Source organism: Felis catus, chromosome F2 (genome assembly GCF_018350175.1).
Source record: "Felis catus isolate Fca126 chromosome F2, F.catus_Fca126_mat1.0, whole genome shotgun sequence".
Lineage (NCBI taxonomy): Eukaryota > Metazoa > Chordata > Mammalia > Carnivora > Felidae > Felis > Felis catus.
Genome location: NC_058385.1, coordinates 62,987,940 through 63,001,493, shown reverse-complemented (window position 1 = coordinate 63,001,493; position 13,554 = coordinate 62,987,940). Strand labels below are relative to the sequence as shown.

Sequence of the window (13,554 nt, the reverse complement as noted above, 5' to 3'; positions counted from 1 at the left end):
TTAAAAGGTAGGGTCCCCACATAGAGCTTATCGTTAAGCGAATAGAGCCAGTAAATCTTTCATTCATTTGTTCTTCCAGAAGTTCACAGTCTAGAGGGGGCAAAAAAGACAAGCTAATAAGCCATGACAATGAATAAAGTAATAACGGTATGCAGGTATGGAATTGTCTTGAAGAAGATAAGGTTAGTTAACCCTATAATTTCCAGACTGTTACTTATTCAACATTTGTGGAAATTCATCCACTGAGGCTCAGAAAATCGTACTGAACGCGACTCTTCAGCATCTCTGTTATCTACCACCCTCCCAAGACACATCATCTTATTCTACGAAAGGTTTAAGACTTGATTCAAGATCATGAACTCCAATTCCCCAAGCTGGAGCCTCATCTGTGTTTGACACACTTAAATCTGGAAAATGAAGTCTTTTTTTTTTTTTTTTAATTTTTGAGACAGAGAGAGACAGAGCATGAACGGGGCAGGGGCAGAGAGAGAGGGAGACACTGAATCAGAAACAGGCTCCAGGCTCTGAGCCATCAGCCCAGAGCCCGACGCGGGGCTCGAACTCACGGACGCGAGATCGTGACCTGAGCTGAAGTCGAACGCTTTAACCGACTGAGCCACCCAGGCGCCCCGGAAAATGAAGTCTTGAATTCTGGACGTGTTCATGAGCGTGACTCTCCCTCCGCCTCCACTTCTGCTCATCTCCAGGGAAATACTTAGGATCTCAACCTTATTGAACATGGCTATATCTCAGAAATCTTGAAGTCCAGCATCCCACTTTCTGGCTACATCTTTCCTTCTCTTAACTAGTTGCTACATGAAACTGATATAGCCAGGGGAAGATCCATGATTCATTTTATCTGAAACTTATACAATTTGGGGAGCCCTGTTTAAGAAAAATATACACAATTACAAATAGAAAAGTGGTATAAAAATGAATACTTATAAGAAATAAAAACAAATCATTAAACTTTAAAAGTAGGCAAACACCACAAAATTCACTAATAATCATGACACTTTAATAAATTTGTGCCTCTATAATTCTTTTTTCATACCTATGGCCTGCATATGTTTGGCTGCTTTCATGAGTATCCAATTGACCTCGCACTATTTATCGATAAATGCATCATTTCCCATTGCCAAGTAATGTCAACTTTGCATAAACCAAATTTAGGAGTCTGTTTCTGCATATTCCATTCCCTTTCATTGGTGTATTTAACAATCTCTGCATAAATTAACACTATCTTGATGGATGTAGCTTTAAAATAAATGTTTAAATTCAGGCTCCCAGCTTTGTTTTTCTTTTTTAAGATTGTCTTTGGGTATTCTTGGCGCCTTTCATTTCCAAATAAATTTTGAATTGGCTTATTAAATTCCAAGAGAGCTGCTTCTGGGATGTTGATGGAGATAACATTGATCGATACATAAATTTGGGGATCAACTTAACAATATTGATCATCTTAACGATATTGAGTGTTTCAAGCTCTGAATGTAGTTTTAGTTCCATTTTTTCAAACATTCATTAATTTCTCTCATTATCATTATGTATTGTTTGTTGAAGAAGACTAAGCACCTTCTTTTTTAGCTTTGTTCCTAGATATTTAAGAATTTTAGTGCTGTAATAAGTGGCATCGTTTTAATTTCATTTTTAACTGTTTCTGGTATGTAGAAACAAAATTGATTTTGGTGTGGCTAAACTGTGTAAAAACTTAATACAAATAGTTAATCTGTAGATTCTTTTTTTTTTTAATTTTTAAAATTTTGTTTTTGAGACAGAGAGAGAGAGAGAGAGAGCAGGGCAGGGGCAGAGAGAGAGAGGGAGACGCAGAATTCCGAAGCAGGCTCCAGGCTCTGAACTGTCAGCACAGAGCCTGACTCAGGGTTTGAACCCACGAACCATGAGGTTGTGACCTGAACCAAAGTCAGACGCTTAACCAACTGAGCCACCCAGGCACCCCAATCTGTAGATTCTTCTGTATTTTCTGATCATGCGGTCACATCATCTGCAAAAAATGACCCTTTTATTTCTTCGTTTCCAATGATTGTGATTCTTCTGTCTCATGCTTGCAGCTTTACTCTAGCTAGAACCACTGCTATTATGCTGGTTAACATTGGTGATGAGGGCTCCAAATCTCAGGAGAGAAGTGTTCGAGGTTTCATTATTGAGTATGATTTTTAATGGGTTTTTGTTGCTGTTTTTGATGTTCTCTTTCATATTGAATATGTTACCCTCTATTTCTAGCTTGCTAATAGTTTTTGAAACGTGAATGGGTTTATGTTTAATTCAGTGTTTTTCAGAATTTCTGGAGTTCTAACTGAAAATGTTGATTTTTGAAATGAAAAAGAGTACCATTTTCCTGGGCCACCCTTCTTTGGCAGGCCTTGAGTACCAACTCAGTTTGAGCAACTTTCTGCTTGAGCTTCTTAGTCTCATAGTGCTGCCTCGCTCATGAATTGATGAACTTGAAAGGAAAACTAGAATAGAATGCATAGCTCATCTTAGTGTGGTTCCCTTCTCCTCCAGATCAAGACCCTAAAGTCCTATTCAATTTGGTACCTCTCCCATTTGTTTTGTCTTGTGGTTTTTTCTTTTTTTAATTTTTTGGTGGTGGTTGTTTGCTGCTTTTTTTTTTCCTTTTTTTTTTTGACTCAGGTAGTCATTCTTTTTTTCTTTTTGATTTTTTTTTAACGTTTATTTATTTTGAGACAGAGAGAGACAGAGCATGAACGGGGGAGGGGCAGAGAGAGAGGGAGACACAGAATCGGAAGCAGGCTCCAGGCTCCGAGCCAACAGCCCAGAGCCCTACGCGGGGCTCGAACTCATGGACTGCGAGATCGTGACCTGAGTCAAAGTCGGACGCTTAACCGACTGAGCCACCCAGGCGCCCCTCCTTTTGATTTTTTTAATGTTTACTTACTTTTGAGAGAGAAAGAGAGAGACAGAGTGCAAGCAGGGGAGGGACAGAGAGAGAGGGAGACACAGAATCCGAAGCAGGCTCCATGCTCTGAGCTGTTAGCACAGGGCCCTACATGGGGCTCAAACTCACAAACAGGGAGATCATGACCTAAGCCAAAGTTGGATGCTTAGCTGACTGAGCCACGTGGGCGCCCCTTAGGTAGTCATTCTTAAAGGATTAATGCAAGTGAATTTCTCATGACTTACAGCAGAAATCTGGCTTTTGTTTTATTATTAATGATGTAAGAAATTTCTTTCACCTTTACAACTTATTATTGAAGATGTATGTAAATTAAGAATATTGTCAAATTTGAGAACACCTCTGTAAAGTCTTTTCCATATAGGAGCTGTTGGATTTAGAAAAATTTTCCACAGCCTCTCTCTTGCCCTGTACATTTCAAATGTTGTTTCTTTTCTGCAACTCACACATTTCTTGTGCTGGGGTCCCAAGACACATTCTTGTGATGATTGGATCTCTGCACTTTTTCATCATGACTTCAGATAGATCTGTGCAGTCAGTGGTAGGAATATTCTTGGAAGCTATTCCTACACTGAAATTGTTAGCAATAACTTAATTGTACCTGGAAGTAACTGCACACTATGTAAGTATATCCCAGGAAGTCCAAACTAAATGTTTCTTTCCCCCACTCAGATTCCTCTTGGCGAGCTCCCTGAATACTTGTATCCACTCCCATAAGCAGCTGATACAAAGAGAAGTCTGATGGAAGGAAGCTGTAGGGGCACCTGTGTGGCTCAGTCAGTTAAGTCTGACCTAGATTTCAGCTCAGGTCATGATCGCATGGTTTGTGAGTTCAAGCCCTGCATCAGGCTCTGTGCTGGCAGTGTGGATCCTGCTTGAGACTCTCTCCCTCTTTCTCTCTCTCAAAGTAAATAAACTTTATTTTTTTTTTTTTAAAAAGGAAGGAGACAGTAGTGTTAACCTGCGCATTCTTGATAAGGACAATACCAGTTCAAGGATATAAAAGTCGGTTCTAGAAGGGTGAAAAATCTTGCTCTCTTTTATATATAAACCACAAATATACACATAATACATAATAGATATATAGTCCATGGATGGTATTAAAAATTCATAGGGGAGGGCAGTTAGAAAAAAAATACACATAAAAAGGCTTGTAAGGGGGGAAATAGTTTTGTTTGTTTGTTTCTTTTTATGTTGAGGGGTACTATTTTAACCAATTGAGGATAAATGCCTTACTTCACAAACTTTCCCAAGCCATACGGACATGTGCACCCATTGCTAAGGCTCCTTGTCAGGGTCTTGGGAAGGACCCAAATAAGTGTGGGGCTCCAAAGCCAAAGCTTCATTCGTTTCATGGTAAAACCACCCCAAATACATAAAATGGGAAGAGTCATAATCTCTGAGGAGTCCACGTAGCTCTTCCCCAACTATGAGAATTTCAGTCACAGGCAAACACACACTATAAGCCACGGGATCAAAAAAAAAGCACAGCACTTTCTTTTCAGTGGCACTACCCTCTGTCCCTGCCCTCAAATGCAGGCTGAGGGAAAATTCTCAAAGGAATGAGTTGGAAAAGGATGGGAGAGAGGAGATAACCAAGTTCCAGGATGAATGGAGAGGGACGGCAGCCTCTCTCCTGCTGCGTCAGTTCACCGCTCAAGAACGCACCTCTGGTGACCGGGGGCACAATATTGACTATGCCGCTGCTGGGGACGCGGATGGCAGGAAAGCTGCCGGGTACACATCCAGGCTGCGGAGTCCCATCGCCTGTGGCACTGAGTTTCCCCGGATCTGTACCTTTGCACTAGAATCTCTTGCCTCCCCGTCAAATGTCTTTCCCTCCATTTGCATGCACGTGTCACCGCTCCTCAAGACCTAGGTAGGCTCTTTATTTATATCAGTCAGGCCTTCCTCTCCCACCTGGCACCTATAGTAGTCTTTTAGTTATTCAGAATTATGATTCTTTCTGAGCAAGTCCTGTCTTCCCAAATAGTCTATGAACTTCTTGCAAGAAAATTGTGATTCTCATTCAGCTTGGTATCTTCAAACCAAGTGGAACAAAGCATGAACTGCTGACCATCAGGAACAGTTAGAACCTGCTGTCATTGTGGGGCTTTATAAGAAGACAGTAGGGAGGAGTGCTCAGATGATAAAGAGGAAGCCACCCCTATTGTATAAGAGGAAAGCAGTAATTTTGTGCAGGATGGGGACAGGACTCAAAACAAAAGAAAATACATACATACACTCAAAGCTTCTAACCTGTTAATAAATTCCAGATGAAGAATCTTTATTATTTCATTCAGTTTAAGAAAGAAAATTCCAGGGGCGCCTGGGTGGCTCAATCCGTTAAGCACCCAACTTCACCTCAGGTCATGATCTTACCGTTCATGGGTTAAAGCCTTACGTTGGGCTCTGTGCTGACAGTTCAGAGCCTGGAGCCTGCTTCGGATTCTGTGTCTCCCTCTCCCTCTGATCCTCCCCTGCTCATGCTCTGTCTCTCTGTCTCTGTCTCTGTCTCTCTCAAAAATAAATAAACATTAAAAAAATTTTTTAAAGAAAATTCTACTGCCCTTCACTGAATTGAGTTTTAGGAATAATTGTTTTCTGTTACTGAACATGCATCATGGTGGTGATACCCATTTTAACTGTATCAAGGATTACAACCAGCAGATCCCAGGAAATAGTTCAATGTAGAGACCACCAATACTATTTTTTAAATTAATTAATTAATTAATTAATTAATTTTGAGAGAGAGAGAGAGAGCATGCATACAAGCAGGGGAGGGACAGAGAGAGAATCCCAAGCAGGCTCCACGCTGTCAGCGCAGAATCTGACGCGGGGCTGGAACTCACGAACCATGAGCTCATGGTCGAAATCAAGGAGTCAGCTGCTTAACGGACTGAGCCACCCGGGCGTCCCAAGGCTACCAGAACTTTATGTTTGATTCTGTCCCTGAATTTCTGTTTAGTTTTGTTCAAGCCCCTTATTTATTTTTTAGACACATTGTTTATGTAAAGAAGGAACAGCCAAGATATGAAGAAAGAAAAAACTCATATTTTAAAAGAAAGACAAGGGGTCATTTTCATGATACAGAACGTTTTGGAATATATCAAGGGTATGCTTGATTTGCCTTAAATTACCACTGGAGGAAAGAAAAATGCAGCTTACCCTTCTTGCCAATGGGCCCGGTCTTGCCAATGTTGCCCTGGTCTCCTGCATCACCCAGCTCCCCCTTAATTCCTGAAAAGCAAAGCATGTGTCATCGGTTTTAAATTCCCTTTGAAGATGTGGCTAGTACATGATATCTGCTTGAAGGAAATACAAAAAGCATACTCTTCTGTCTGCGGTATGGAACATATATCCTATGTTTTATTATCTATCTTAATAGCATTGTAGTGTATATACGAAAACTAAATGTGGGTAAGAATGACAATCCTGGACCCAATGGTATTGAAATGTTTACTGATACGATACTCCTAAAAGGTCTATAGCAGAGGATGTCTAATCTAGAGGTCAAATAAGGGGCTGAGTGGAAGAATTCTTGAGTTTTATTCTAATTCTGTTCCTTTCTAGATCCTTTTGGGCTTCACTTGGGAATTCTATTTCCTCCCTATTTCAAAACAAGATTTGACTATCTTAGCCATTTTTAAGAAGGGGAGAGAATGTATAATCGTAAAACTTCATGATCAAGGGGACATCAGAGATTGCCCTACTGAGTTTTTACCCCCCAAAAATATGATCGGGATCATGATTTCCTCCAAAATTATCAGTTTTGTTTTTTTTCTACGATTACCTAAAAAACATTTACCAGTAATAAAGCTGTATAATTTTGCAACTGATTGTACATAATTATAGAATATTATACATATTTATAGAATAGGAAGAGTATAAATCAGCATTTCTCAAATTGAGGTTTCAAAAGCTTGTGTGTCTTTTCTTCTCTAACTTGCTAAAGATTTTGAAGTCAGTGGTCTAAGGCCACCACCTTGTAACAGTTGATGGAGAATATGTCCAGTGCTTGGAAGACACACGCTTAGACACCACAATCCAGAAGCTATGTATTGGTGAAGCTACTCTTGGCGTTATGAGTAAAAACACTCCCTAATGGCCTTTGTGTCATTCTCATCTTCCTTGGCCCTGTTCCTCCCACTCCATCGTCTACTGACAGATCTTAGAAAGGTGAGTAAGCCAATGGATCAGTCAACTCTTTCTGTTCTTCTCATCCCCCTCCTTACACTCTAGGTCAGCCAAAAGGAGTTGCTTAGCAGTGTATTCTGAGAAAAGACACAGCTAGGAACCCAGCTGTGTTTCTAAAACTCGTGGTTTCTTAGATATTTCTGGAGACTGCTCCTCCCTAGGTCTCCTGGAATATCCCACCCCTGCTCATCCTAAGGAGGCAGCCTGAGAAATGTGTGGTGACTTATTGACAGCCACTGTCATAGGAGCTCTCTGGTAATGAGTACATTCATATCTGAAGTACCTTTCATTCATCTTTGGAGCCAAGAGTGTTCCAAAAGCTGCCAATCTCCAGGACAAGGCCAGTAGAGAGAGGAAAGCAATTCTAATATTACAGTGTCACATTCACATCATTGCACTTACCTTTCGGGCCCATGCGTCCCACTTTGCCATGTTTCCCCTCCTCTCCTGGATCTCCCTTTTCGCCATCATCTCCTTTGGAAATGGAAATTGAATGAGTGGAGCAGCTCGAATAATAACATAGCACACCCTCCCCAGGATATGGTGGTGAACATGGTTGGAATCCATTCCTCAGCCAAGGGCTTGCCTTATAGCTCCGATGTGACTATGTTCATGGGCCCACATAGACTGGACAGTCAGGGAAAGAGAGGACACTTCTGGTATCTTTACTCTTTCACTTTTCGCACGCTGTTGGGGGAGGTCACTAAAGGGATGTGACCACCCATTGACCTCTGAACCAGACCCAGGAAAAAAGCTACTCACCCCTTTCCCTATCTTGCAATGTATGACCACCATTCCCACAGTGGGAACCATTTCAAGGATGCAGCTTTGACAGAGTGAGGTGTTGTTGAGACCATCTGGCAGGTATATGTGACTGAACCCTGAAAAGGCATCTATATAAACTTTTGAGATTCTGGCAGGCAGGTGTGGAAACTTTCTTGTCTTACCACCACTGAAGACAAGCCTCATATGTAACTTCCCTTGCTTATTCACATCACCACCTACCAATCTGGAGTGGTCTGCCTCTTTCCTTCATCTCCCCTTGCTCTCAGTATAGGTAGGATAGGAGGGCAGTTTCAAATTTTTCCCAAGAAATTCTCAAGTTTGCAAACCTAGCTAACTTTATGTTTGAAGAAATGTCTTTGCTGGTGAATTCCTGAGAAGTTTGCAAATCTTTTTTTTTAATGTTTATTTATTTTTGAGAGAGAGAATGTGCATGAGTGGGGTAGGGGCAGAGAAGGAGAGGCAGAGAGGGAATCCCAAGCAGGCTCCACACTGACTGTGTAGAGTCAGATGTGGAACTCGATCTTACAAACCATGATATCATAACTTGAGTTCAAATCAAGAGTTGGATGCTTAACCAACTGAGCCACCCACGCTCCCCTCTTTTTTTTTTTTTAACTGAAGTATAGTTGACAATTTTATGTTAGTTTCAGGTATACAAGTCTGATCTGACAAGTCTGTAGGTCATGTTACGCTTGCCACAAGTGTTGCTACCATCTATCACCATACAAACTATTACAATACCATGGACTATATTCCTTATGCTGTACCTTTCATCTCTGTGATTTATTCATTTCATGACTGGAAGCCTGTATCTCCTATTCCCCTTCACCCATTTTTCCCATCTCCCCACCTCCCTTCCTTCTGGGAACTACCAGTTAGTTCTCCATATTTACATCTGTTTCTGCTTTTTGTTTGCTCATTTATTTTGCTTTTTAGGTTCTACATTTAAGTAAAATCATATGGTATTTGTCTTTTTCTGTCTGACTTATTTTACTTAACATAATTCTCTCTAGGTCTATCCATGTTGTTGCAAATGGCAGGATCTCACTCTTACTTATGGCTGAGTAATATTCCAGTGTGTGTGTGTGTGTGTGTGTGTATCATATCTGGCATGACAAGTCTTTATTTTTATAGTGAATTTGGCCAGTTCTGGAAGCATGTACATGTTCAAACATGTATATTGATGTGTAATACATATATAAATAATATTCTATACTTACATATAATTAAATATATACAAATTGTAAAATATATAAATTATAACTTATACTTTGTAAACTCTTACTCTCGGACTGCATGTTTGAGAGACCCCCAAGTAGTAGGCATAGACCAGGAAGCTAAGAATAGAAGACAGGTAGGAAACAGGAACAGCTGCAAAGCAGTTCTGTGTGGGCAACAACTATCTTTTTTTTTTTAACGTTTATTATTTATTGAGAGACAGAGCATGAGCATGGGAGGGGCAGAGAGAAGAGGAGACACAGAATACAAAGCAGGCTCCAGGCTCTTAGCCGTTCACACAGAGCCCGATGTGGGGCTCGAACTCACAAACCACAAGATCATGACCTGAGCTGAAGTCGGACCCTTAACCGACTGAGCCACCCAGGTGGGCAGCAACTATCTTAGTCATAGGTGGATCTAGCTCTCACACCCCATCTAGTCAAGGACAGAATGAGTGTTTTAATGAAAAGTGTCCTGGACCATAAATCAGGAGCCCTGGGTTCGAAGGTCATGTTAGTCTCTGATGGGTTGAGCAACCCTTCAAAAGTCAGTGATACAGTTTATTGGCTTTAGAATAAGGCAGATCTGGACTTTATCACCTGACCACTCATTATCTGGAGAAAGTTAGGTATGTGACGTCCCTTTCTGAGTCTCGATTTCCCCCCATACAAATTGAGCTAATAATGCCTACAAAACAAGGGCCCTTATAAGAACTTTAATAAGATAAAATACATAAAAGACCTGGAACATAATCTGTTCTTAGCAATGGTGGATATTGTTATTCTTTATATCTCAGTGTCCTCATCCTTAATGTGGACTTAATACCTGCCTTCCCTACCTCTCTCATTTTAGCATCAACAAGGTAAGTATGCAATTGTGCTTTGAAAATAAAGAACACAACACACACGATATTATGACCTGAATTATGACCTGATATTATGACCTGAATTGCTACCTGAATTATCACCACAGCAATCTCAGGATATGAAGGAGTCCTGTCCATCACTAATGGAAAGAAGTAGATAAAAAAAAACAAAAACAAAAACAAAAAACTTCTAAGGACAAAAGTGAAGCTCCTCAGATTAGACAGTTTGGGAGAGAGAAAGTTGAGATGTCATTTACTTGTCCAGAAAAAGCATGCTCAGCCATTCTCTATGTTTTCCTGACAGCAGAACGTAAATATTTTAAATGAAAGCTTAAGTCAAGTATGGAACCGTTGGATTTCCAGGTCAAAAAGCCAAGTATGGAACGGTTGGATTTCCAGGTCATGAGATGGGTCAAGCATTAAAACACTTCCCACGTGAAGCTCTAAAATCTCCTTCCGGGGAAGCTTTCAAAAAAGAACACACAGATGATTTGTGTGATCAGACCAGAGGGGTGAAGTGGATGGACAAAGTGGCATTTCTTTAGATAAAATTAGTAGCCAATGTTTATTGAGTTATTATAATGTATGCCGGCACTGTTGATCATCATACCAATTCTAGGAGGTGAAAACTATTATTGTGCCATTTTTTGAATGGAAAAATAGACTCAGTGAGGTTAAGTTCCTTGCCTAGTGTCATAGAGCTTGTGGATGGCAGTACTAGGATTCAACATGTGTATTTCTGTGCCTCCAGATCCCTACCAGATCCCTCCATTTATCCCTTCCAATCCAGGATTCTGTGACCCTTAGCAGATTGTGGATTTTAAATAATTTGATACTGTGTCAAATTTTTCAGGGAGAAAAAGGGGAGATGCGGAAAGAATGGCTGTTTTTGTTCCTTTTTAAAAAAAGAAACAGTGGGGAAGAAAAGAAAAGAAAAAAAAAACAGCCAAGCATCTCAATGACTTAATCCACAGGGAATGTATCCTTGAGGTAGTTCAGTATAATTGAGACCTGGCTTTGCCACTCACTAGCTGACGGAGCTTGGGACGTCCTTGACCTTTGTTGAGCCTTGATTCACTGATTTGGAGAATGGACAAAATACTATCTTCTGCAGAGCTTCAGAGGGTTTTAGTAAAGGTAAAATTAGAAAAGTATTTTCCTTCAGGAAGCCCTTTCTAACACTTTCAGGCTGCGCTAAATCCTCCCTTTAATTACCTTCATTGTTGAAAATATCACTTTATCCTGAGTCCATTTTTCTGTGTTATTCCTTACACTCATCTGTGACCTGTGGGATGGCTGGGGTTATGGGTGATTTATTCTAGCATCTTCATAAATTAACACATTGTTTGTGTCTGGTGCCTAATAAATACAGTTGAGCTGGATATATTTTGTGTGCCATAAAACATTTTACAAGTGTAATGATAGTGTTTATTGAATACTATGGGCCAAAGGGTACCTAGCACTTGATATACATCTTATCATTTGGCCTCTACAACAACTTTGAGATGGATATTCTTAGCTCCATTCTACAGGTGAAGAAATGGGTCAAAGAAAGGTTAAGTAACTTCCTAGGGTCACAGAGCTTGTAAGTAATAAAGCCAGGATTCAAACCAGGGCAGTTGCCTTCAAAGCCCATGTTCTGAACAAACTGTCTGATTGGGAACAAATTCTTGTTAACATTTCTGGGTTTTGGATTGCTATTCTGTACAATGGGACCAAAGATACGGGTCCTGCTCACCAAAAAGTGAGATCAAAGGCAGGGATGTATGTGAAACACTTTGTGAATCATGAAACCACAAAAATTATTGGTGCCATTATTCCTTCTTCTTTTCCACCTTTCTCTGAGCTTTCCCATTCGTTTTCAAGCAAGTATCTAACTGAAAGCAGCCAGATGAGGGACTTAGTCATCTACTGCTCCCTGGTGGCTCCTGATGGAGACCTGGGAGGGTGAAAATAGGATTATTCTTCTTCTGACCTGTGTGCCTGCGTCCCAGCCCGGTGCTGAGCAGGCTGCTGGCAGAGATGAAGTAAACAACTCGTGCCCTTGCCTTCAGCTTGAACCCTGGGTTCATTTGATCTTTGAGACTTGCTTTAATGAGAACAGAAGAGAGGTATAAAAGCAAGCTTTGGAAAGGATCCCCCACATGGCTCACAGTTGTCTGCTTTCATCCTCTTGGCAATATTTCATTGGATTAGTAGTGCAGTTTAGACTTTCTTTTTTCCTTTTAAAAATAGCTACTTACATTTTAAAATTAAATGAAAAGCTATCAATTGAAATGAACTAATTTCAATTTTACAAAAATGATTTGTTTCGGCCCCCCCAGGCTGCCAGCTTGCTGTGATAATCTCTCCACCAGAATTCCAGCAGAGCGCACAGCTGACTAATTTTTCTTAGGGAAAGGGAAAGTTTTTTTTCCCCCAACAAGCAAAAAGTCTTTAAAAATTAAAGTCTAGTTTGAGTTGAAATTGCTGAACCTAGGTCAGTACCCCCTGCTCAAAGGAAGCAATTATTAAAAATTAGTGAATTGGTTTTGGAAATGCTAAAGAAAAATCACTAGAAGCTGAACTTTTCCCACTGCCAAAATAGTCTTATGGACTAGGAGGAGGTTGTTAGCAATCCTCCTCCTGATCAGCCTTTGAATTGAGTGCAGGAGGTGGTATGGGGTGCTTTATTAAAGGGGCCAGCACTCTTCTCCAAAATATATCCCTCTCGTCTCTACCTACACCTTCTTGCCAATTACATTCTCATTCTTGGAAAGCTCTGTTGTCATATCGATTATTCCCTGGACCTCTCCTATACACCACATATCTTAGTACAGTCATAAAATGGACTATCTCCCAGTACTTTTACCTCCTGGATCACCACCTCATCCTTTTACCGAAATATTCAGCCATCCTTGGGACCTACTACTTTTGCTTTCTTCCCAGTCCCTCTGTTTATCAGTCCCTCTGTGCCTTTACTTCTCTCCCCATTAATCCTGAATTCTTTCAACTCAGTCACTCCTACACAGCTCTCCCTAAGGCAAAGGGACTGCCCTCCTTTGGTGAAGAGAGCTCTGGGACAAAATCTATCATTTTTCTGAATCCCAGTGCCATCCATTAAATGGAGAAAATAATCGTTACTTCATAGGATTGTTGTAGACTAATGGAGACAATGCATGAAAAGTGTGCAGCACGGTGCCTGGTGCTTGGCAAACTCATCTGTTCTTCTTTTAACAAGAAGAGAAGGGAGGTGTGAGAATGATTAGCATCATCATCATCATCACCACCAGAAATGACATGTCTTTTATTTTTTTTTTTTTTTTAAATTTTTTTTTTTTTTTCAACGTTTATTTATTTTTGGGACAGAGAGAGACAGAGCATGAACGGGGGAGGGGTAGAGAGAGAGGGAGACACAGAATCGGAAACAGGCTCCAGGCTCCGAGCCATCATCAGCCCAGAGCCCGACGCGGGGCTCGAACTCGCGGACCGCGAGATCGTGACCTGGCTGAAGTCGGACGCTTAACCGACTGCGCCACCCAGGCGCCCCGAAATGACATGTCTTTTAAACCTT

General features: G+C 40.8%; 1 protein-coding gene across 2 annotated transcripts in view; it reads right to left on the bottom strand.

The window, feature by feature from the left end:
• COLEC10 (collectin subfamily member 10) overlaps positions 1 to 13,554 on the bottom strand; it is a 39,400-nt gene that overhangs the window by 10,083 nt on the left and 15,763 nt on the right. For both annotated transcript variants that reach the window (XM_045049878.1, XM_023248493.2), the window contains exons 2-3: positions 7,535 to 7,606; positions 6,104 to 6,175 (exon numbers count right to left, since the gene is read on the bottom strand). In XM_045049878.1, coding sequence (XP_044905813.1) covers positions 6,104 to 6,175; positions 7,535 to 7,606 — 144 coding nt within the window. The remainder of the gene's footprint in view (positions 1 to 6,103; positions 6,176 to 7,534; positions 7,607 to 13,554) is intronic.